We start from the raw sequence: 25,796 nt of genomic DNA on the forward strand, positions 1-25,796 counted from the left end.
GAACGGGGCCTCCCGATCCTTAAGGCCGCCCCTGTATAGGATGTTAATGGTATGGTCACATACCCCTAAAAATAATTTGCTCAATACCGACAGCCGGTCAGCAAGTGGATTCATGAATGTATGTAAATAGACAATATTTTAGGCCAATAAAAATAAACTATATACCAAATTTCCCACTTGAACAAAAGAAGCCTGTTTAGTAAGTAATAGTTCCTGAATTCAAATTTATAAAAGAGAGAGAACAAACGTTTTGGCATCAAAATGTACTTAAAGTACCAAAAGTAAAAGTACTCATTATGCAGAATATGACATTTACAATTTTGAAATGTACTATATAGATGAACAATCACTGGACCATTCGTCTCCTACAGCAAATCATACACATTTAACCCAATTCTTCTGCCTACACATGTATCATCTCCTAGTATGAGCCAATAGGGGAAGGGGATCAACGTCGCGTGAATCTTTGTGTGACCCCACAAAAACTCAAAGTGCAATATCTCCTTTGGCCAAAAAAGCAGACAGTGCAGCTTTTAATTTAACCCTGACATTTTGTATAACTCTGGGAGAGTACAAAATGGTAACCAAAATGGACCTGTACTCTCCCAGAGTTACAGAATTAATGAATTAACACTTCCAACATGTTACTGCGCACGCAACATGCAAATCCGGCAATGTGGAAATAATGTGATTTGAGTTTGAACATGTGAGCAATTTGCAAGTGTTCTCAGTAAATTCAAGGACAGAACATTTAAAACGGGGGCGTTCTCCCCCTATGAAAGCCTTGGTAGTTCCTTTGGGGCGATGTCGGACAATAAATGCACTCATGTACAACATTCTGGGGGGGACAGGACATTCGAGTCATATATCCCTCAAACATATCTGCGTGCTATCTGCGTGGAGCAATTTAGTTTGGAGTGCTTTGTCACGCACAACGTATTTCAATAGTGTCCATTCAAGAGACTCTCTGTCTCTCGACAAAAGCCCCTTTGTTAAGGCGGACTAAAAATAAGCTGCTAAAATACACGGATGATTAGTTTTGATTAAGCTAAAAGGATTTCTTACGGTAAGGTTGTAATTATATTCCTGGCCGACACTTAGACCATATACGCTGCCAGTGTATAGGTTTTTATTCAATAAATATACCACATTATACCATTTCCTCTCTCTCCCTCTCTAAATTGAGGCATTTATTTTGACTTCGCTTGAGTATTTACTTTACACAGTTCTACTCCACTACATCTAAAGCCCAAACCACACCAAAGGGTCGATATGGGAGGAGACGGTTTTAGCGTTCGTCCCAGCGGTGTGATATGTCCTGTTGCACGTCGACCCAAGTGATTCAACGAGTTCAATTCAATGGCCCAAACCCAATGGTGTGGTGTGGGCTTAAGAAGCTATTTTTTAATAGCCAATATAGTCTCTTGCACACCTACAAAGGTGACAGGTGCGGTGACAGGTGTGGTTTCGGTCTATACGACCTCAGGCTATCTTTATGTATAATTTATGCATAAAATCTAGACAAAGTGGGTAAATGATTGTGATGCTTAACAAGTTTTTCTGGAGATCCTCTGGAACCCCCTCAAGGACTGAATTGTATGTTGCATCGTGCGAGGGTATCGCTTGCCAAAAAGCACAGACCTACAATGCACAGCTTGTAAAGTACATCAGTTCTATAAGACAAGGCGACATGCGCATGTAGCTGTAGCCTTTGGACATCATCATTGAAATGCTATGATACAAAAGCCCTGAGTTGAGTGTACTCTACTGACCATAGTTTAATGAAAGAAACGAAGGTGGGGTGCAGACTCACAGCAAACAGCCTTTAAGTAACAGTCAGCACTCACGGAATACATTTCCTTTGCATTCTTTAACACAGTGCTTCTCTAAGTGGGGTCCCAGGACCCCACTTTGAGCTATTTTCAAGAAATCTTGAGATTTTCGGAGAATGTTTGAATATGTTTTTGTCATTTTTAACACCACAAATCTCGCACAGGGTACTAGGCACAAATTATTTTCAGATGGGGGTCCGCGGCCAAAAAAGAAGAAAAGAAAAGGAGGAGAAAAGAAAAGGTTTGAGAACCACTGTGATACACCCCAGGAGCAGTCTCAGGCCCACTGTGATACACCCCAGGAGCAGTCTCAGGCCCACTGTGATACACCCCAGGAGCAGTCTCAGGCCCACTGTGATACACCCCAGGAGCAGTCTCAGGCCCACTGTGATACACCCCAGGAGCAGTCTCAGGCCCACTGTGATACACCCCAGGAGCAGTCTCAGGCCGTCCTCGGCGCTTACTCAGTGTGTCATTATTGTTCATACCTTTACTATGTCGTTGATCAGCGAGTAGCGGAACATCCAGTCCAGGTTAATGCTCTCGTTCTCCAAAATGTCCTGTGAAAACACACGCGAGAAAGCATATTTTAAACATATTGGTGGTGACGCGTTGTGAGCTTGTAGATCTGCTATTTTCAGAGCACAGCCAAACATAAAATGACTTGTCTCTTAGTTCTGCTGGATCTCTTCTCCACTATAGTCCCTCCTTAACATTTTACAAAAAATTGTCAATATAGTTTTAGTCATCACAGCTTAGTTTTCATTTCGTTTTTATTTAGTTATCATCCGTGAAAAAAGGCGAACATTTTTCGTCATAGTTTTAGTCGACAACATCAACACTAATCAGCATGGACAGAGCTTCTCTAAGAGAAATCCGCCACCACGTGTTTAGTCTCAAAGTTATATATATATATATTTTTCAACATCGCAGCCATTACAAAGTTATTCATTCATTCATTCGAGATTTATTTATTCTCCAAAATTACACAGAGTAATTAAACTCATTTGCAGCGTGGCCACTTTACGGTCCATTAATGGTGCAGCATTTTGACTTAACATCCAAATACTTGAACTAATACCAGAGAGCCATTGAGAGTTGTGTCAACGAGAGGTCAGAAGGTCGCGTGCTTCATCAACAACGCCCATTAAGAGGTATTCAATGTTTGGAACCTATTCATAGGGTGACCAACAACCCCGCTTAACCCATTCAGGCCTGACGTCGAAATTTAAAAAAAAAAGTTTTCTAAATCATGACAATTTTCGGAAAGATTTGAGGCACATTTTAACGATTTTTCAAAAATAGCAGACCTACAAGTTCATAGTGCGCCACTCGGTGGCGCGCTATGAACTTGTAGATCTGCTATTTTTCAATAGCTAAATTATAACATAATGTTTAAAACACCAAAAGGGGTTCCCGCCCCAAAATGGGTTAATGGTTAATGTGGTTAAACGCTAACGTGACATGGATGCGTTCCAGGTATCAATGGATTAATAACTATAAGATACAATTTCAAAAACAGCAAAAAATAGAAATACCCTACAAGCTCACAACGTGTCGAATCGCTACATGTTGTGACTGAGTTTGGTCATCTGCTATTTTCTTTTATTTTCCTCAGGATGGATGGACTAGGACAATTATTTAGGCTCTTGGCAGTGGTGGAAAAAGTACTTCGGACGTGCAGTTCCTCTCTACACAGCATTCTGAGATCGTGGAGTAGTTGTCTGGTTGCGTGAGACTATGCGACGATGACACGCGTTCCTCACTCTACTCGTTTTTGTCATCGCTGGGCACACCAAAACAAACTCCCGTTCAACTGTATGTTGGCTTTGATAATAAATGATTGACTATTGAATATTTATATGCATATTCTTTGTTTACATGGTCCGTTATTGCTGTGTAAAATAATCATAATGATGGGAGTGAAGTTAACGGAGATGACACCGGCTCTTTCTATCCCAACGGCTGAGTACTTGGGCGGGAACCCCTTTTGGTGTTTTAAACATTATGTTATAATTTAGCTATTGAAAAATAGCAGATCTACAAGCTCGTAGCGCGCCACCGAGTGGCGCGCTATGAGCTTGTAGGTCTGCTATTTTTGAAAAATCGTGAAAATATTTATTTCAGAAAACTGGAGGATTTAGAAGATTTTTTTTAATTTTGAGGTCAGGCCTAAATGGGTTAAAGAGAGAACATTTTATAGCCTGGAATAACTGTCCGTCTCTGTCGGGTGGAAAGTGGAACCTCATATGTCCAAAACAATTACTTCTCAGGATAAAAATTCAAAAACAGCAAAAGTAGCAGATCGACAAGCTTGTGGATCTGCTACTTTTGAAGCTTACACGGTAGGCTATGTGTGATGCTTTGGTATGATCAAGAAGGGCATTCATTTACCAAAAAAAAAGAACACGTCAAAAAGTTAGAATATTGAGATAAGAGGTTTATGCCCGACAGCAACAATATTCTTAATCATGCAGGATAAATGTTGCCAAAGTGACTTTTACTTTGCTGGAGACACCCTGGAACCCCCACATGGACCCCTGGGGGTCCCCGGGCCCCACTTTGAGAACCAATAATCTAGCTCTTCCTTATTTGGCAGTGGAGACAGTGCAGTGCATTGAGCTAGCATGTGAAAACCTCTAGGCACAACCGCACAAGCCAAGAACAAAGTTTCCTAACGTATCATGTGTTATTTCAGTGTATCATAAAACAAATCAGACAAGGTTGCATGTCCTCTGTCAAGTAGTCTGTAGACGTTTTTGTACAAAAATAAAGTATCTCTAAAAAACATCAAAGGCTCTTCTCAGACACAGTAAAGCTTGTTTTGGACTGACGCCACTTTTGGAGCCAGCACAACTCGACTTGACTCTACTCTGCTTTTTTGGTATACCCATCGGGCAAAAGTTGTGGATAGTGCCTGGTCTGGTGCTTTCGGTAACAGCGTCGTCGAGGTTCCAACCGAGCTGAGGCGACACCAAAAAGGTAAAGGGAACACTCCGCAGACTACCGATTGGTCAGAGAGAATTCTCACTTGTGTCGTTGCATCACGACGGACTCCCGTATACTGCTATCTAAGCTCATAATACTTGACACACTTTTAAACTAGCCATTGTAACGGTGAAATGAATCAATATTGAGCAGCTGCATGTTTGCATTGTTTATGTTGGACTGTACAGGTGAAATAGAGAATGTGTTCAGAGATGTAACTACCGGTATGTATGTAATTATGAATTGGTGTTGTAATCAGACCCATTTAAAGAGAGAGTTAAGACGCTCTTTGGTCGCTCTAAGACGCGATCACGTGATTTATCTAACACAGTAGTAGTGTTTGAAACACCCCAAATACTGTTTGGAATTATACAGTAGTGTCTGGAACTAATGGTTGCCCGATGGCAAGAGTTACAACAACATTAACGTTAGATAAAATAAAAGCAGCAACTGTCCACTTTAGGAAGTCTAAAACCGTTGACATCAAAGGTCTCCTTTTTGATATTGTGAAGAACTGTTTTTTTACACATTCATTTCAGATGATCTCCCTCTCCTGATCTCTAAACACCAGTTGCAGCAATTAAATCCGGCACAACAGAGACGATAGTTTCTGGGATGGCTTTAAAAACAATATCTACAAAATCACTGATCAGTGTCTCCCACGCTACCTTAGAGAGCATCCTTACAGGAGAAATCACTGATCAGTGTCTCCCACGCTACCTTAGAGAGCATCCTTACAGGAGAAATAGTGGAGTGTTTTGGCAACCCGACTGAACAAGACCACAAACACACTTAGAACGGTAGTAAAAAACTAGCCTGGTTAATAAACCAGACCGAATCAGCCGTTGGCAAAAAAAATTGCCTACCAGCGGATTACGGTCTGGCGAGGCTCAGTAGCACCCCTCTTTCCTACAACCGAGAACAGGTCGGACCAATCGGGACACGGTATGCAATATGGGCGGGCTTTGGTACAGTGACGTTCAATGCTTGAGACCTTTTGACTGACAGTAGCTCTGACCAATTGCGTCAAAGAGACATTGTATGAACCCGCCCCCCGGGAAATGAAATCCAAGTGGAGCCAGCCCAGACTAATATACAGCGACAGTGTTGTGTGATATTAGTCTGGCTTATTAGCCAGGCTAGTAAAAAACAGCTTCAGGACACTTACTTCAGCTGCTGTAGAACGAAGGCCCTAAAACACTGTTAATTTATTGACTAAGGCTAAGACTAAAATACTAAATATTTTGATATTTAGTCGACTAAGACTAGACTAACAATTTCAGATGACTAAAATAGTACTAAAACTAAATGGTGTGTTAATCAAAAGACTAAGGCCCAAACAGCACCAATGATTCACCATGCAACTTGCGAGTAGTTGCATGTAGTTGCATGAAACCATTATCCCCAATGGCAGTTGCATGGACTTGCATTAGTGTGACATGTCCCTTAAACTGTTTCGTTGCAAGGAGTTGCATTGGTGCGGTTTGGGCCTAAAACTAAGAATAAATCAAAATGTGATGTCAAAATTGATCTACAAGCTTGTAGATTGGCTATTTTCAGTAGGAGACACTGGCATGAAACTAAGTATAAACTAGAAAAAGTGCCCTTCTGGGCACAGGTCTCCACCAGGAGGATAGGAGTGTGTGTGTGATGTTTGGCAAAATGTTTAGGAGCAATATAAACGTGTGTGTGTGTGTGTGACGCGGCTTGGCCTGTTGTAGCGCCACCATGAGGCTGATTTGAAAACTGTCAAGTGGCATTTCTTCCAAAGCCTAGTGGGAATATGCATGGACAGTTTCACCACAATCGGACACTGCGTTGAGTAGTTGTGGCGATTTGTACAAAACGGGTACAAAGCGGGCTACTCCTGAAAGGTTTAGAAGCCAATCGTAGCCAATGAGGGTGGATTATGAGAAATCAAACAAACCCGTGTTGATCACATGACTATGAAGAGCATGTGTACCGATTTGCGTGAAATTTGGATAAAATCTGAAGGAGTAATGTTAGAAAATGTGTTTTACATAGGTCGGCCTCCTGGTGGCGCTATAAAGAGCAGCTGTGAAAAATTCCAGGCAAAGGTTTTTCCTTGGCCTCTAGGGAGTTGGCATACAAAGTTATCCACAGATCCGTGCAGTTAGAGGTAAAACACTTTTCGGCCAGTTATAGCGCCACCATGAGGCTGAGTTGAAAATGTTCATGTGGCATGTCTTCCTCGGCCTAGTGGGAATGTGCATGCACAATTTCACGGAAATCACACAATGTGTTCATGATTTGCAGCATTTTGTTAGAAACTGAGCAGTCCTGCGAACTTTGGAAGCCAATCTTAGCCAATCAGGATGGAGTCTGAGAAATATGAAAGACCCGTTTCGTTGAATGGCTCTAGAGAGACTGTGTACCAATTTGCGTGATGTTTGGACAAAATCTGTAGGTGTACTGTCCAAAAACTTGTTTTGCACAAAGCGGCCTCCTGGTGGCGCTATAACAGGCCATTCTGGAAAGTTTGGGGCAGAGGTTCATCGTTGGCATCCAGGGAGTGTGTGTGCAAAATGTGGCATCGACCGGGTTAACGGTGCCGGAGATTAGCTGTTCACAGACGGAAGGACGGACGGACGGACAGACACACACACGGACGGACGGACGGAGTGCAAAACATACTCTCTCCCCATGCCTTCGGCCTGGTGGAGACAACAATGTGTTAAGTCAGGGGTTCTCAACCCGTGGGTCGCGACCCCTCGGAGGGTCGCCAAATTATTTTAGGGGGTCCCCAAATTATTAAAAAAAAAAGAAAAAAAAAGAAAAAAGATTTTTTTTTTTTTTTTTTAATTTCACGATTTTCAAAAATAGCAGACCTACAAGCTCGTAGCGCGCCACTCGGTGGCGCGCTATGAGCTTGTAGATCTGCTATTTTTAAATAGCTAAATTATAACAATGCTTAAAACACCAAAAGGGGTTCCCGCCCCTGTGTTAAGTTATCATGGAGGATACCGGCCGCCCAGCGAATGATAATAATAAACATAATGAACGGTTCTTGTCAGCACTTCTGCCCCACCTGAGTGATTCATCACACTGTGGGATCTGTGTTCTTTTTTCATTTTCTTTTTTGTATCTCTTTGTTTTTTTATATACCTTTAGAGAAAGCCAGGGCACGTGCATTTCATTGCATTTTAATGTACATGGTAGTGTGTATAACTCAGTGGTCACAGCATGACCGTGACCCCTGTGTGGTCATGGTCAGGGGTCCAATTCCCACATGGCCATCCATGAATTCTAAGAATGTACATACGTGCTCAAAGGACTAGAGGGAAGCAGCTGAATTCGCTGTGTCTTCATCTTCATCAGAGTGTGATAATGCTGTGGTGTGGACGGTTGCTGCATTAGGTGATAATGCTGTGGTGTGGACGGTTGCTGCATTAGGTGATAATGCTGTGGTGTGGACGGTTGCTGCATTAGGTGATAATGCTGTGGTGTGGACGGTTGCTGCATTAGGTGATAATGCTGTGGTGTGGACGGTTGCTGCATTAGGTCATGGGTTCTCAACCCGTGGGTCGCGACCCCTCGGGGGGTCGCCAAATTATTTTAGGGGGTCCCCAAATTATTTTCAAAAAAAAAAAAAAAAAAAAAAAGATTTTTTTTAAATTTTATTTTCACGATTTTTCAAAAATAGCAGACCTACAAGCTCGTAGCGCGCCACTCGGTGGCGCGCTATGAGCTTGTAGATCTGCTATTTTTCAATAGCTAAATTATAACAATGCTTAAAACACCAAAAGGGGTTCCCGCCCAAAATGGTATAAGGTTATTGTAGCAGTCAATTTATATTGGGGGACGGGAGGGGGCGGGGCGGGGGTCCCGAGACATTGCCAAAGCATTTCCGGGGGTCCCTGGCCAAAAACGTTGAGAACCCCTGCATTAGGTGATAATGCTGTGGTGTGGATGGTTGCTGCATTAGGTGATAATGCTGTGGTGTGGACGGTTGCTGCATTAGGTGATAATGCTGTGGTGTGGATGGTTGCTGCATTAGGTGATAATGCTGTGGTGTGGACGGTTGCTGCATTAGGTGATAATGCTGTGGTGTGGACGGTTGCTGCATTAGGTGATAATGCTGTGGTGTGGATGGTTGCTGCATTAGGTGATAATGCTGTGGTGTGGACGGTTGCTGCATTAGGTGATAATGCTGTGGTGTGGACGGTTGCTGCATTAGGTGATAATGCTGTGGTGTGGACGGTTGCTGCATTAGGTCATGGGTTCTCAACCCGTGGGTCGCGACCCCTCGGGGGGTCGCCAAATTATTTTAGGGGGTCCCCAAATTATTTTCAAAAAATAAAAAATAAAAAAAAAGATTTTTTTTAAATTTTATTTTCACGATTTTTCAAAAATAGCAGACCTACAAGCTCGTAGCGCGCCACTCGGTGGCGCGCTATGAGCTTGTAGATCTGCTATTTTTCAATAGCTAAATTATAACAATGCTTAAAACACCAAAAGGGGTTCCCGCCCAAAATGGTATAAGGTTATTGTAGCAGTCAATTTATATTGGGGGACGGGAGGGGGCGGGGCGGGGGTCCCGAGACATTGCCAAAGCATTTCCGGGGGTCCCTGGCCAAAAACGTTGAGAACCCCTGCATTAGGTGATAATGCTGTGGTGTGGACGGTTGCTGCATTAGGTGATAATGCTGTGGTGTGGACGGTTGCTGCATTAGGTGTGCAGTTTGTGCACAAAAACACGTACATCTCATTGCCGTGTTCAGTACTATGAAAGGCAAACAAGAAGGTGCGCACATTGTAGCTCTCTTACAATTACTTTTTATTCAGGTATCCAACAAGATCTTTTTGGATGCCTAAATAATCAAATTAAATATACTTTAAGGGAGCTGCAGGGTGCGGGCCTCCTAGTTTGTCTTTGACACGTTTGACTCGTTTTGGGACCATGCAGAACCTGCCTTCAGGTGTTTTTGCATGTGTTTTCTACAAGCTCTTTTGATCTGGTCAGTGGCATAGTATGGCCACTCCTCTTTAAAAAATAAAAATACTATACAACTTTCACACTCTGAAAGTACAAGTACAAGTTTCACTTTAGCATTTCCTGGTTGTACAGAGAGTGATGTCTTATTTTTTTAGCCACATGGACCCTAGCGTCTCTATTCTGGGGTGAACCTCCAGCGAAAATAGCTGATCTAGATCGGCTATTTTTGGCAAAGAGGTTTGGTGTAGGGGGAAAATACGAGGGGACCTAGCATACAGCCCTGGGGGTTAAGTGGACATACTGTACAGTACACACTGTACACTGTACAGTAAAAACAGTGCTAGGCAGCTTGACAATTTGGCCAGAACATGAAAATGTACAAAGACACATTAGGCTCAACCATTTTTATCATGTGTGGGGACCAAAACATAATATAATATAATAAAATAAATATAATAACTGGGAGGTCGGGGGTTCGATCCCCGACCGGGTCATACCAAAGACTGTAAAAATGGGACCCAATGCCTCCCTGCTTGGCACTCAATGGGTTGGATTGGGGGGTCAAATCAACTAATCAATTGATTCCCGAGCGCGGCACGGCTGCAGCTCACCGCTCCTTGGCTGCGGCTCACCGATCCAAGAGATGGGTCAAATGCGGAGAACAAATTTCACTGCGGTAACGTGTGTGACAAATAGTAAGACTTTGACTTTGACATACAAAATGAGTACACAAACACATAAACAGATAGCCCTAGATGACCATTACAGGTCTGTAACTCAGAGAGTATACAAATGGAACCAAACGGGTCCATTTGTACACTCTCAGAGTTATGGGGGTCCTTTAAAAATGTATAGAACCACTAGTACTAGTTGGAATCCTAATGTGCCATAGTGTCATAATAATTAAGTGTCATACATATTCTGAAGAAAACCTGGAGACTGACATTCAGTAATTGCGACTTGTGAGTAAAATAAGAACATTATTATAATGGTGTGTATAAAACAAAATCTAGAATTTGCCACAGACGAGGCCAAGTCTTGCTGCCATGGACACATTTGTGTACTACGGACATATTGATGACCCCTGAAAGTGAGAACCACAGCTAGTAGAGATCTTACCTGCAGACTGCCCCTCGGGCAGTATTCCGTCACAATGCAGATGTTGGGAGGGTCAATACAGGCCCCGATAAACCTGGTCAGGTGGTTGAACTGCACGTCCCTCATCTGAAAATAACCACAAACAACAACAACATCATCACCACCACAGCCGTTGACGTTTAAATCTTTCCAGCTTTGCGTCCCCTAAGCCCCATGGAAATAGCGGGGAGGACTGACTGGTTCATTTATAGAAAACGTTTGAAAAAAAGAAAGAAAAGAAAACTCTGCCAGAACTTCCATCATAATGGTCTATTTACAGTTTAGGCCTGGGTTGGCATAGTGTCTTTTCTGCGCGTTGAGGAGCATTCCTGCATGGGGCATCTAGTTGACACATGTGCATGTGAATAAATTGCCCTTGGTGGTTATGAATGAGCCAGTTGTACTGAGGAGTTACACACTGAGCGAAGAGGAGGAGGAGGGGGGGGGCCTTGAGGTGTTGAGACCATGTACTAGCAGCCAGTCAGCGGTGGATGAGGTATACCCCGATTAGTCAGTGGTGGAAAGTACTCACAGTAAAAGTATGAATACTGCAATGTAAGAAATACGTTGTTACAAGTAAAAGTAAAAAATTCAAAATGTACTTGAGTAAAAGTATTGGTATAAAAATGTACTGGTATTGGTATCAAATGTACCAAAAGTAGAAAGTACTCATTATACAGAATGTCCCGTTTCGCAAGTTTTCAAATGTATAAAATGTTTTGAAAATAGCAGATCAAAGGCCTTGCCCCCCAAGTGGCCTTGCTCCTAAAATGATCAAATTCCAGGCCTGGCCACGACGCGTTGTAGATCGGCTTTTTTCAAAGAGACGAAATAGTCTGGAGTACACGTGGATGTGGAGTAGTATCAAATACATGTAAATACTCAGATAAAGTACCTCGAAATTTTACTCAAGTTAATGTACTCAGTTACTTTCCACCGTGGAATGGCAGTAATATCAGAACCGAGCCGAGCAGAAACGAAAACGTCTAAAAACACGGTGGCATTGAAAACGTGTATTAATGCCATGCTCTCTTTTTATGATGCTGGACGCCTTCCAAAACAATATAAACACATTAAAACAAACACAACTCCAGCTTTTTAGGGAGAGACAGCTTGGAAAGTACACTGACCGAATGCACAACGACAGCATAAACATGGGGATAAATCAATGTAATGTTCCATTCTGTAAGGGGACATCTTTTTCACATTCAGAGTTAAGATCATTCTCTCTTATTCCTACTCCATAAGGCAGCGGTTCTCAAAGTGGGGTCCGGGGACCCCCTGGAACCCCCTCAAGGACCCATGGGGGTCCCCGGACCCCACTTTGAGAACTAAGCAAAATCATTGGTAACTCTGAGAGTATACAAATGGAACCAAATGGAGGGTCCATTTGCTTCCATGGTTATTGGTTATGGGAGTCTGTGGCCTAATGTAATGTCCTTGAATTGAAAGAAATTGAGAAACACTGCAATTTTTCACATTCATAGTTAAGATCTTTCTCTTGAATGCGTCAGGGGACATCTTTTTCACATTTTCACATTCAGAATTAAGTATTAAGTTATCACTCAGTATTTCGCTGTGTACCAGCAAAGCACATGAAAGCAATAATGGTCACACGCTCTTGCAGCCAAGCGTGGAAAAACCTTCCAAAACACTGTTCACAACTTTGAAGAAGTTGTGAACTGTTCTTTGGGGTTTTGGAACGCATTTCATGGAAAAAGGCAGAAGGAAGGTGTGAGTGACAGCTGCCCTCACACCAGAAAAAAAATGGGGGAAAAAAAGTGAGTTAGTCGCTCCTGTTTCCCGACTCGGGAGAAGTTAGCCTACCCTTTGGCCTATATAATTTCCCCTGCTGAACGCAAGCGAGCGAGAGAGCGAGGGAGGGAGGCGCACAAAAAGGGAGAGAGGAGTAAGCAGCGGTGTAAAGTAACTAAGTACTATTTACTCAAGTACTTAAGTGCAACACTGAGGTACATTTACTTTACTTGAACATGTTCATTTTTCCAATACTTTCATAGAGGCAAGTATTTACTCCACTACGATTATTTGAAAACTGTTGTTACAAGTTACTCTGTTGATTTACATTTACAAGATTCTGCCAATGCTTTTCAATCAGGGTCAGGGTCGTGTTTTGTTTTTTGTTTTTGTGGAAATCCACGAATGGCAACAAAGCGCTCCTTTCCCGTTGAAAAGCATTGGCCGAATCCAGCACATATCAAACAGAAACGTACCCTTAGGTCAGTGGTTCCCAAACCTTTTCATCTCAAGGACCCCCAAATTGACACTTATTAGCCCGCGGACCCCCATTTTTAGATATGTGCCAGGGACCCCCATATGAGAAAATTTGTATGGCTCTAGCAGTGATTCTCAACGTGTTTAATTGACATGCATTAGTCTACGGACCCCCATCTAATGGCATTTCTATCTCTGAGACCCCAATTTATTGTAAAATCAATGTTAATTTAACTCTGAGTGTGCAAATGGAACCAAATGGTTACAGACCCAAAAGGGTTCCAAACTATCATTTAGCTGGGGACCCCCTGGAACTCCCTCAAGGACCCCAGTTTGGGAACCACTGCCTTAGGTCACACCAAGGTTTACTTCTACCTACAGTATGAGGGTGGATTCTGCCAATGCTTTTCAATTGGAATGGAGCGTTTTATTGCCGAAATCCTCGGATGGCAACAAACTGCTCCGTTCCCATTGAAAAGCATCGGCAGAATCCGCCCTAAAATTCCAGTCTGACATGACTGCACCCGTAAGCAATTTTTTACTTGGTCAAAAATCAATATTTTTATTAAACAGAAAAGGACATGGACAATACATGAACGCATAACAACACATGGCCACAATATAAAACACTTAAGTTACCCATTATGGGCGGGAACCCCCTTCTGTAACAGTTTTTGAGTGGTGTAAATTATAACAATGTTTAAAACACCAAAAGGGGTTCCCGCCCAAAATGGTTTAAGGTTATTGTAGCAGTCAATTTATATTGGGGGTCGGGAGGGGGCGGGGCGGGGGTCCCGAGACATTGCCAAAGCATTTCCGGGGGTCCCCGGCCAAAAACGTTGAGAACCCCTGGTGTAAACCACTCCTACGACTGGCTTTGTTAGTTTACGTGTCTGTCTGTCTGTCTGTGCTCAAAAAATGAGCATGGTTGCTACGGTCACCCAGTTCACCCGGGTGTGATTTCATTACGTCAGACATTACGTCAGACCACAGCTGATCAGGCTATATAAGACCTTACACCACTCAGTTCACACGGGTGTGATTTTTTGATTAAGTACAGAAAACTTAGATCAAGGTCTAGAAGGCATTTCTAAGACCAGCCATGGTCCCAAATGGGTTAACAGTACAATAAGGACAAAAAATATATAATACCATAAGGACAGAAAGTATACAAATCATAAAATACCTATTCTACGGAGCCATGGAATGGCCACAGAACAAAATATTTTTTATCTGGTCTGGTCGAGAGGACGAGATCTTCTCTTTCATTATGCAGATTCATCCCTTGCCTGCCGATTGGTAGAACATCCTCTGTCACTCCAATACACATAGCATTTGACCACTCATCCCCTATATGAGGCACCAATGGCAGCAATGCTTCTATGAATTCAGCCAAGGTGCCCCGTAGCTATTTTCAAAAAGGTTTATCAAATTCAGAAAATCTTTTGCACATTTATTCTGTCACTTCAAGCACATTAAATGTTGATGACCCCTGCTTCATGATGTGGGTAAGAAATGTGTATACTGCCTCCCCCTGGCCAGCCGGGGCTCCTGATGGAGGGGAAAGGAACTGGTTGGAATAACGTGTTCCTTCCACGCGCTACGTCCAGCGTCCCAATCATGGGATAAAAATAAATAAATGTGTATACAATATGTTTGCACTTTCGCTTGAGGCAAATTTTGACTGCGGAGGACTTTGACTTGTAACAGAGCATAATTTCCTACATTGTTGTTTTGTTACTCTTACCTACAGCACTGAAGAACAAAAAAACTGAGTACTTCTTCCAAAAGGTTCCACCACTGAGGAAAAGAGTTAGGAGAAACGGGGAGGAGGCAAACGCAGGAGGTTGGAGGAGAGAGAGAGAGCGCTAGCTAGCTTGGAAGACAAGTGGTTAAGTTTCCATTGGCAGGCCTCTCTCTTCCCCATCTGGTTGGCTTTTTCATGAGCCGGGGCCCTGACAGCCCGTCAAGCCCCCGGGGTGTCTGAGTAGCTGCCAGCACAGACGAGATGGCTGTCTCTCTCCTGTGTGTGTGTGTGTGTGTGTGTGTGTGTGTGTGCCTTTTCTGACCGACCCACAGGCCACAGAGGCATCTACGCGCTAAAATAAAAAAACACCACAGTGTTGGGGTTTTTAACCCCGGCGAGCGTTTCGTACGCTCGCCGGGGTTAAATTAACACATTGGGCTTTACAGTGTAAAGCACCCCCCCCACCGCTCTCTCTCTCCCCCCTCTCTCTTCGCCACGCCGCAGACAGGAGAGAAGAAAGGAGATGAGAGAGGAAGCGAGGGGGGGGGGAAGAGAGAGAGAGAGAGAGAGAGAGAGAGAGAGAGAGAGAGGGAGAGAGAGAGAGAGAAAGAAAAGCAGACAGATAATGGGGAGATAGAGAGATGCAGTACAGTAGAGCAAGGGCTCCCAACGAGAACGCCCAAATATCCATGGCCTCTGATGTGGAGCGTCCTTGGGTTCATGAAAAGGCCCTACATAAATTCAAGCTATTATTATTATTATTATTATTAAGGCTCTTCATATTGCAAAATGTCTTGAAAATAAATACATTTTCATACAGAAAATAGACGATCTACAAGATCACAATGCAAACTAAGCATTGTGAGCTTGCAAATTGTACATTTTTGCTATTTTTTGTTTTAAATTTTGGGACATCGTGCCAACCTTTTTTGTTTTAAAGATTGTTGACTGTTAACTCTTTAAAAGTTATTAAATTGAATTTGAATTGAAATACAAATCATAATAATATGATTATTTCTTTTCCCTTTTTTGGTCTCCTCTCCTTTACAACTGGCCCCCCTGGCGGACCCCTCTCGGTCTGTGGCCCCCACTTTGAAAACACACATTCTGTAAAAGACAGGCCAGGATGCCAAAAATAATTGTATCCACAGCATGGCTGATAACTTGATTACAAAAGACTTTCCAGACCTTCCAAGAAGCCTGATGTCATTCCTGACTTACGGGTTTCCCTGTGCCTCGCTGGATTTTTTAGTTTTCACTAAAACTCATAATTAATTCTGTCACGTGTTTTCCCCTTCTGAATATTGCTCATCAATCACAGTACAATTACTCATGTACAGTACTGAGGTACTTTTTAGTTTACTTAAGTCCATTTTTCAAAACCGGTATTTTTGTACTCCACTACAACAATTACAGTATATGAAAACTTTAGTTACTAGTTACATTATAGATTTAGATTCTCAATACAAACATTAACCACTGAAAGTCTATTTTATACTTTTATACTACAATCTGTTATTTTTGTACTTTTGGTACTTTATATGTATTTTGATGCCAATACTGCCTGTACTTTTATTCAAGTGACACTGAAAGGGGGTCCAGGGCGGTCCCCAGAAAAAGATTGATAGTTCGCCAGGAACAAACAGACCTTCACGGGTGAAGAGTGACTGTACTAATGGAACTGACATTCGGTTCCATTTGAACTCTATTAGAACAGAAACTCACATCATACTTATTCAAATATTAGTTCTAATATAACTATGCAAACAACACGTCAACCGGAGGAAATGAAGCAGCTGATGCCACGAAAGCAACTGCTTGCGCACTTTTTGTTGCTGCAACTGTTGTCGCTTTTGTTGTTGATGCAACTGTTCTTCTGCCTTTGTGCATATAGGCCTGACCATCGAATGAAGGAAACTGAAGGATAGACAGAGGTTTTGTGATTTGTATACTGTGAGGCTCTTGGCTTTTTCTACCTGGAGGTGGCATTGTTCTTACTTGAATAGTAAGTCATCTTTGTGGCAACACACTTAATAGAATAACCTAATTGTTTACAGTCTTATAATACTGTAGGTATTCCAGTTAAGAGGGTTTATTTGCCAAACATCCAAGGACACCAGCTATTGTGCTTGTTCCACTGCAAGTCGGATATAAAATAATGCAGCATAAGACCAACAAGAGAGTCTAATAATAACTGTGTGGCTTCCACGTGCAACTGAAAAAGGCGTTCATACAGTTAATTATCAGTTAATCATCTGGCTGACTGGATGGGATTCCTTGAATTTGTGTGCCAACGTTGCTGAGCTGTGAGCTGCGTAGAGCAGCGCGAGGTGAGCTGTGTGGTTTGCTGTATCGTATCAAAAGCAGTTTGAGCTGAGCTGGGATTGGTCTAGCTTCGTAGGGACATACACAGATGCAGAGCTGGGATTGGTCTAGCTTCGTATACACTGTGCCCATACAGTGTGGACACAGTGTTTTCTACAAAGACCTATTTTTGTCTTTGTTCGTCATGTATATATATTGTATTTTGTAAGGGTAGGCACTAGGCATAATAACTAAGCGTATTATCTTCAGCCTACACCTTTTTTGGTCATACCAATGTATTATGTACAATATGATATTATTATATCACTACATAATGTTATATCCTTGACCTAAATGGCGTTATATTAGCAAGGATAGGGGTGATTAAAAAAGGTTATGCCAACTTGTGTTCTGAGCCGGTAGTACTGTAGTCACAATGTAATGCTTTCAAGTTTGAAGTTTGAATAGATCAGGGGTTTTGGGGGGATCGTATCCTAGCAACACCGAAAGCGCTAACTCTCATTGGTCGTGTCATGAGTAAAATGAGCCATTGAGCTGCTGTGCATTCTCAGACACAAGGTTCACACACAGGGGAGCAGAGTGGGAGGAGGAGGACGGCAGAATTGTTGACTTACGGAACACGTCTTATAGTTTCCCAACACGGGACGATTCCGTATTTTACGGGGTGTGTGGTATTGGTAACCCAACGCTGTTTGGAAAATTCCGGTAACGCAAGGTTATAGATTCACGGCCGGGAAAACTTGCGGTGGTACATGTCCCACGGACCGGCACCGGCCCACGTACCGGTGGTTGGGAACCTCTGTACTATATGGTAGGGGTCTCTGCTTCATCTCAGCTAGGGGGTCCACAAAGACCTCTGATTCATGATGTAATGTATACAATAAGCTTATTAGGCCTAAAAGGTCTTATGGGGGGAAATATGAATGATATACCTTGATATACCTGTAAACAAACAGAGAGTGAGCTAGATGCCTAGTAGGAAAGCGTGTGAGCTTAACTTACATGTTTGAGTTCAAACAGGACTTGTCTGGTCAGCTCTATCCTCTTCTTGTTGACGTGTTTGATGGCCACCAGGTTGCCCTGTGTGGAACAAGACAGCAACAGAGAAACGGCCTGAATGAACTGTCAAAGTGTATACACATAAATGACCCACGTAAAAACCCCAGTTAAGTGTTTCTTGTCTCCCAAACATCATTAAAATAAGATCTGGTTGCAAAAGGGGTGAAGTGGCCCTTTAAGGCCTTGATACAGTATAGTTGATGTACTACCGAAAAGAGCCGATCTGCATATGCTCACAATACCAAGTATGAATTGTTGTAGTGTAGAGTGTCACTGATGGAAGGTTTACTGTAGCATTAAAAACAACGATGACAAGGGTGTAGTGTAAATAAAATGACATGCACAGCAACATCCCTGTAATTGTCGTTAATATTGTTATACTGACACACAAGTCCTGTGTTAAATTGATACACAGGACATTTGATCGAGACTATGGGCACGGATTATGGAAACTGAGAGAGAGAGAGAAAGAGAGATACTCAGAGAAAGAGATCTAGAGAGAGGGGGGGGGGGGGGGGGGGGGGGGCAGGCAGGCAGGGAGAAGCCAATCAGAATAGCAGCTGGCTGCATACTAGCCTCCAGGTACATTTGGGTTGGATTTCAGTGTGCAGGGGATGAAGGATTCTGTGTGTCACATTGATATGTGCAGATCAGTAAATCAGCAGAGCGGAGTGGAGAGGAGAGGAGTAGGGAGACGTTACCCCCGCACGTACGCATGCACACGCACGCACGCACGCACGCACGCACGCACACGCACACACACACACACACACACACACACACACACACACACACACACACACACACACACACACACACACACACACACACACACAACCAACAGGCCCGTTGGTACCAGTGTTGATTTTGAATAAAATGTAATTTAATTGTAGCCATATTTTAGTCATCTGAAATGCTTTTGTGTCAGTCTAGTTTTGGTCGACTAAATATCACAGGACTTTAGTCGACTAAATCTACAGTTGATTCTGTACACAAAAATAATATTTTGGCAGGCCTTGGTGGCGTTGAAATGGCTGACATTGACGAAATTGTCAATATATTTGGTCTTAGTTTTAGTCATCATGTAGCTGGCAGTGGCTGAGTAGGTACAGCAGCTTGTCTAGGAAGCCAGGCTTTGTGTTGAAGTGTCCTTGAGCAAGACACTGAACCCCTAACTCAGGGGTTCTCAACGTTTTTGGCCGGGGACCCCCGGAAATGCTTTGGCAATGTCTCGGGACCCCCGCCCCGCTCCCTCCCGACCCCCAATATAAATTGACTGCTACAATAACCTTAACCCATTTTGGGCGGGAACCCCTTTTGGTGTGTTAAGCATTATGTTATAATTTAGCTATTGAAAAATAGCAGATCTACAAGCTCATAGCGCGCCACCGAGTGGCGCGCTACGAGCTTGTAGGTCTGCTATTTTTGAAAAATCGTGAAGAAAAAAAAAAATCATTTTTTTTTTTTTTTTTTATAATTTGGGGACCCCCTAAAATAGTTTGGCGACCCCCCGAGGGGTCGCGACCCACGGGTTGAGAACCCCTGCCCTAACTAACTAAGCTACCAATGAGCAGCTTATTGGTGCCTGGGCATTGCTGCCTCCTCCTCCTCCTCCTCCTCCGTCGTGTTGAATGTGTGTGCGTGTTTGAATGGGTGAATGTGACGCACACTGTGAAGGCCACGTACCATCCACCATGCTGCAGCTACCGCCAAAACAAAGCTAACCTAGGTGTAAAAACTAAATGCACACAGCGGTTTGCCTAAAAGCTGGGCAATTAACTGAAAATATAGCTAATCCGACATTTAGAACCTCTAACCGACTTAAATCTTAGAATAATTGAGAAGCAGTTTATATAAGTATGTACAGGTATGTATACACACAATTATAGATTATTTATAGAATTATTTTTGCCGAATGCTTGCCCCGGAGGGACGGCTAAGCATGGTTAACCCATTCAGGCCTGACGTCGAAATTAAAAAAAAAAAAGTTTTCTAAATCATGACAATTTTCGGAAAGATTTGAGGCACATTTTAACGATTTTTCAAAAATAGCAGACCTACAAGTTCATAGCGCGCCACTCGGTGGCGCGCTATGAGCTTGTAGATCTGCTATTTTTCAATAGCTAAATTATAACATAATGTTTAAAACACCAAAAGGGGTTCCCGCCCAAAAATGGGTTAATGGTTAATGTGGTTAAACGCTAACGTGACATGGATGCGTTCCAGGTCTCAATGGGTTAAGCACTAGACCAATGGACAACATTTTTTCTCTTCTCTCCTCGTTGTGTTTATACGTTGTACTATGATCATCAAGTAGGGCATTCATTTAGAAAAACTACAAAAGTTAAAATATAGAGATAAGAGGTTTCCTGCCATAACAGCAACAATTAAAACATATTTATGTTGTTGTTTTATGTAAATAATACATACATTTATTTTTTAGTAATATTAATGTCTTTTTCTTTTTCTCAGTTTTCGGTTCCTATTAATTATTAACATAATCAGGGAACTTTTTTTTTGTTTTTTTGTTTTTTGTACCGGTGACATAAAGACCACCGAGGCTTGAACCTCCAAAGAAAAACGGAACACCTCGTTATTTCAGTGTGGGCGCTCCCGTCTTTCCTCTCACCTCTCTCGATCCCTCTCCGAAACGGATAAATTAACAATAACGAGAAGGCTGATGGCCATGTCCAGACTGTGTGAGGTGGGAGTATAGAGAGAAAAAAAGACCACCAGAAAAAAAACACCACTCGCTCTGCAGCTCACATTAAAAACCGACTCGCTGTGCTCGCCCACACAGCCTCTCTCTCTCTCTCTTTCTCTCTCTCTCCTCGCCGTTTTCTCTGTGAGCGTGTGTGCACACGTGTGGGCGGGAAAGGAAACAGCGCAGGAGTTGAAAATGTCAGAACTCACTAAAGCCTTACCTTAAAATAGCCCGTTTTCGCAAATAGCTGATATTTTCCATGGGCAGTTATCAAGGAACCGTAGCTGGAGCCCCTCTGCAAGGACAAGGTGGAAACAGAAGGATGGGACAAACATCATGTGTTAGGTATTTGTGGGGGATGAGAAGAGTAGAAGAGAACACACAAAATGCATCTAAGCCTGGTTTATATGGCGCCGTTTTTCGTTGAGGTATACAGTAGCCCAAAGTCAGTTGGGGCTAATCACAAATCATGTCCGTTATAATTTAGCTATTTAAAAATAGCAGATCTACAAGCTCATAGCGCGCCACCGAGTGGCGCGCTACGAGCTTGTAGGTCTGCTATTTTTGAAAAATCGTGATTTTTTTTTTTTTTTTTTATCTTTTTTTTTTGTTTTTTTTTTTTAAATAATTTGGGGACCCCCTAAAATAATTTGTGATTTTAATCACAAATCATGTCCGTTGCTGTCGGATGGAAACCACATACAGTATGTCCATTAAGCTGTTACTTTCTGGGATTCAAATTAAAAAAAGAGCAAAATAACAGGCGATCTACAAGCTGAAAAAGTGTGACACAGTAGTTAGTATGACGAAGTAAGGCATTATTTACAAAAAAAGAAAGAAAAAAAGAATAGCAACAATGTGCTTTCCCTGCATCCCTTCCACAGCACTGCAACACACCGTCGTATAAATGCATAAATGTATAAATGTATAATGATTAAAACATCCATTATATTTATAATACTCCCAGTCACTGTTGACTGGAAACCTTCTATGTCCAAAAACTGATACTTTCCAGGAAATCGAAATGTGTTCCAACGGGAGTTATCGTAATCATTAGTATTATAGTTACATATTGGATTATTTAGTTAACTTAAAAGATTTTGTTTGCACTTTCCATTGGTTAAATCTTAAATCTTTTTCAACCTGGCGTCCCTAATATGGGCATGTCATTGTAGTTATAACATTTTAGGGAACTTTGAAAAATAGCCGATCTACAAGCTCAAAACACATCGCAACGCGATCCGTTGTGAGGCGATCGATCGACTGTTGTCCCTACTTTTGCACGACACCGTTAATTAACTACTTGAACCCCAGCTCCCCTATTCGGGGGACAACAACAGCAGACCAAGTGCAGATGTAACTCGGGTCCATTTTTTAAGTGATTAATGAAATTAATTTATGATAAAAAAGAATAAAGAAAACAAATGATGGATATATACTGTATATGAAATATGAAATATGGAGATACAAGGTTTCTGCCAGACACAGCGAGGATGAGCTTTATTCGTGGGTGGCTGGTTTGTATTTATTTCCACCTACGTTTGCGAAAATGTCCTCTTTCTATATAATGTTAAACTCCAAACCTTGGACAGACGTCTGCAGGGCACAGCGTGAATAGAAATGGAGCGCGCCCACTTCATGCAGAGGGAGGGTCAGTAGTTCACTGGTTGTTGGGGACTTTATGCATTTATACGTTGGCTATTCAACAATATCAGATGCACAAGCTCACAGCTCTGCAAGCTTGTGCATCTTAGGCAGATTATGAAGCACTTTACTTATTTATTCTATCATGATAGATGAACTGAATATGTATATATATAATATTACGTTTTGAAAAATATCACCACGTGTTTACATTTTTTCATAATTCCGATTGTCTTTTCCACAAATCTTCTCTTCTGGGCACAAAATATTTTCAGATGGGTGTCCGACTGTCCGTGGCCAAATACATATCAATATAGAGGTCCTTGACACGAACATGATTCGTTTATAGAATACTGCGAATATAAATATGAATCACTGTAGAGCGTGACTTCTCCACTAGTCCCTGCCTAACATTTGTTGACGAAATTGTCAATATATATTTAGTCATAGTTTAAGTCATTGCTTAGTTTTTATTTCGTTTTTGGCAGTCGATTTTTCGTCATAGTTTTAGTCAGTTCGTTTTTATTTAGTTTTTGCCAGTGAAAAAGGCTAGTCAAAAATTGTTTTGCCATAGTTCTAGTCATCATAGCTTATTTCTTATTTAGGTTTTGCCTAAATAAGACTTAACTTTATTTAGTTTTAGTCGATGAAATTAACACTCCTGCAGATACTGCCAACACATGGCAGGCTGGAAACTACATGGCCTGGAGAAGGACCGTGTTTTCCACAGTGTTATCCATGCAGGAACTGGGCTGAAAACCAGTAATGAAAAAGGTGTGCGCATGTGCTGCCATGAACGCTTGCACGTGTGTGCATGCATGAATGCTTGCACATGTGCACTGGCTCTCTCTCTGTGTGTGTGTGTGTGTGTGTGTGTGTGTGCGTGCGTGCGTGCGTGCGTGCGTGCGTGCGTGCGTGCGTGCGTGCGTGCGTGCGTGCGTGCGTCTGTGTGCGTGCGTACGTGCATGCGTGTGTGCGTGCGTGCGTGCGTGTGTCTGTGTGCGTGCGTACGTGCATGCGTGTGTGTGTGTGTGCGTGCATGCGTGCGTGCATTAAGTTACTAGGCTATACTTGTGAGGGCCAAATATCCCCACAGGTATGGTAGAATTTGAGCGATAGACATTGTGAGGATTCAGCTTGGGGTTAGGATTAGACATTTAGAGGTTAGATATATTTTGGGGTTACAGCTGGGAGTTATGCCTGATTTATACCTAGGTAGTAGCTCATCTGCAAGTGAGCTTGAAGATCAGCTATCATCATCGGTGCGCAACACCACAACTAAGTACAATTGAGGCTTTAGGGTTAGAGTTAAAAAATAATTATATAAAACTGCCCCGTCCTAAAATGATGCTCACAAGTCTAGTAATACAAACTCAGTGAGTGTGTGTGCGCGCGTGTGTGTGTACGTGCGTGTGTGTGTGTGTGTGTGTGCATGCGTGTGTGTGTGTGAGAAGCATTAGTCCTGGAACAACAGAACTTGATACTTTTAGAAAGTGATGGGGTATATTTAGGGATCACTGCCAGACTGTGGCTTATACCAACACCACATCATAATATGTGACTCGAGTCCCACCACAAAGACAGTCACCTTCCACAGACCACTGGGAAGCCTTTCAACAATCAATCATCAATCAATCAATCAATCAATCAATCAAGCAAGCAATCAATCAATCAATCAATCAATCGCATCACAGGAGGAACCAGAAACACAGATACAGTACTCCTGGTACTTTGAGTATGAATGGGACCCATGGTACTGGCACTGCAATGAGAGTCTTTACCCAGTACCCAGTCTTTCCCACTGGCAGAGATGGAATCGCAAACTGCCAGAAAAACAACAGCTTCTTAATCACAAGCTTGAGGCTTTGCCAGCACTACTGTGGAAAAAAGGCGATATTAAGCTCAAAATTGTGTAGAAACGTCCGTGGGCTGCCAACACATCATGAGATCACTCTGAATGACCACTGACCAGTAATCAAAATGGAGCCGTAACATTTAGTGTTTCTAATAGAATTTTAGATGCTTTTTCTTAAACCCTGAACACACAAAAATGCCAAATGAAATAAACTTTAAAATGCTAAACTATTGAATCTAACAGCGTGTATCAATTAGTTATAGATGAACAAATCAAGGCCCAGCGTCCGTGTTGTTGGGAAAGCTTTCGCAAAGAATAGCAGCGGGTCGCATTGTGAGCCCTGAGGGACTCCATGGGAAACCATATGGGGTTTAAGTGGAAGCATAAATGAAGCATAAATGAGATTAGGCCAGAAGACTATACAGTAGCTAGTATAACAGTACCTGGGAGAGGGTCAGCCGACTGCCGGCCTTTTTGTAGTACTTGTTGGGGCTCTCGAACTGAAGATCCTCCCATCGGATCCTCCACAGCATTCCAGCCAGCTCTTTCTCCAGAGCCAGTTTCCTGCAGAAGGAAAAGCAATCCGTCAAATCAACAGACAGAAAGCATGGAAATATGAAACAAAACACAACAAACAAGCACAAAAACGGATGCTTTGGTTAAGGGAAAATTTTTCATGGTTTTTAGGACGAGTGGTTCTCAAACAGCTTGGAATGCAGTAGAGTCACGGACCCCCATAACTCCGAGAGTGACCAGATGGAGCCGTATGGGTCCATTTGGTTCCATTTGTGCATTCTCTCAAGGAGTTACAGCCCTATAAGGTTCCATTTGGTTCCTAACTATAAATGATTTAGCTGGGGATCCCCCTGAACCCTCCCTAGTTTGAGAACCACTGGTTTCAGACAATTCATGTAGCTACTAGCCTACCAGTTTGAATCTCAGTTGCTATATTTGCATTATGTCACTTTGTAACTTTTTACAACGTTGCTCTGCGGCAGTCTATCTTACTGTAGCTGTCTATAAGAGGGTCTGTTCGTGTCTGTTTGTGTGTCCGGAGATCATCTCGCAAACTGATGGACCAATCACTCTCCAACTTTTTTTTGGTGTTTTAACCTCTTTGACAGATATATAGTTATTAGTCATGTATATCATCATTGCTGTTGGACAGAAACCTCCTCTCTCTATATTTCAACTTCTTGTGTTATTTTTTTCCGTACATTAACGTCCTTCTTGATAACACTACAGCGTCACACAAAAGCATCATCTAACAGTAGCAGATACTGTATATTGCAAGCTCGAAAAGCGTCTCGAAAAGT

At 42.4% G+C, this 25,796-nt stretch overlaps 1 protein-coding gene across 1 annotated transcript in view; it reads right to left on the reverse strand.

Annotated features, from left to right (window-relative positions):
• The window catches only part of npr2 (natriuretic peptide receptor 2), a 95,719-nt gene that overhangs the window by 31,343 nt on the left and 38,580 nt on the right, over positions 1-25,796 (reverse strand). Inside the window, exons 8-12 of the mRNA XM_079525096.1 lie at positions 24,924-25,044; positions 21,202-21,276; positions 18,221-18,298; positions 10,897-11,001; positions 2,321-2,392 (exon numbers count right to left, since the gene is read on the reverse strand). Of these exons, the coding sequence (XP_079381222.1) occupies positions 2,321-2,392; positions 10,897-11,001; positions 18,221-18,298; positions 21,202-21,276; positions 24,924-25,044 (451 nt within the window). The remainder of the gene's footprint in view (positions 1-2,320; positions 2,393-10,896; positions 11,002-18,220; positions 18,299-21,201; positions 21,277-24,923; positions 25,045-25,796) is intronic.

The sequence above is a fragment of the Electrona antarctica genome, assembly GCF_951216825.1.
Source record: "Electrona antarctica genome assembly, chromosome: 16".
Taxonomy (NCBI): Eukaryota; Metazoa; Chordata; class Actinopteri; order Myctophiformes; family Myctophidae; genus Electrona; species Electrona antarctica.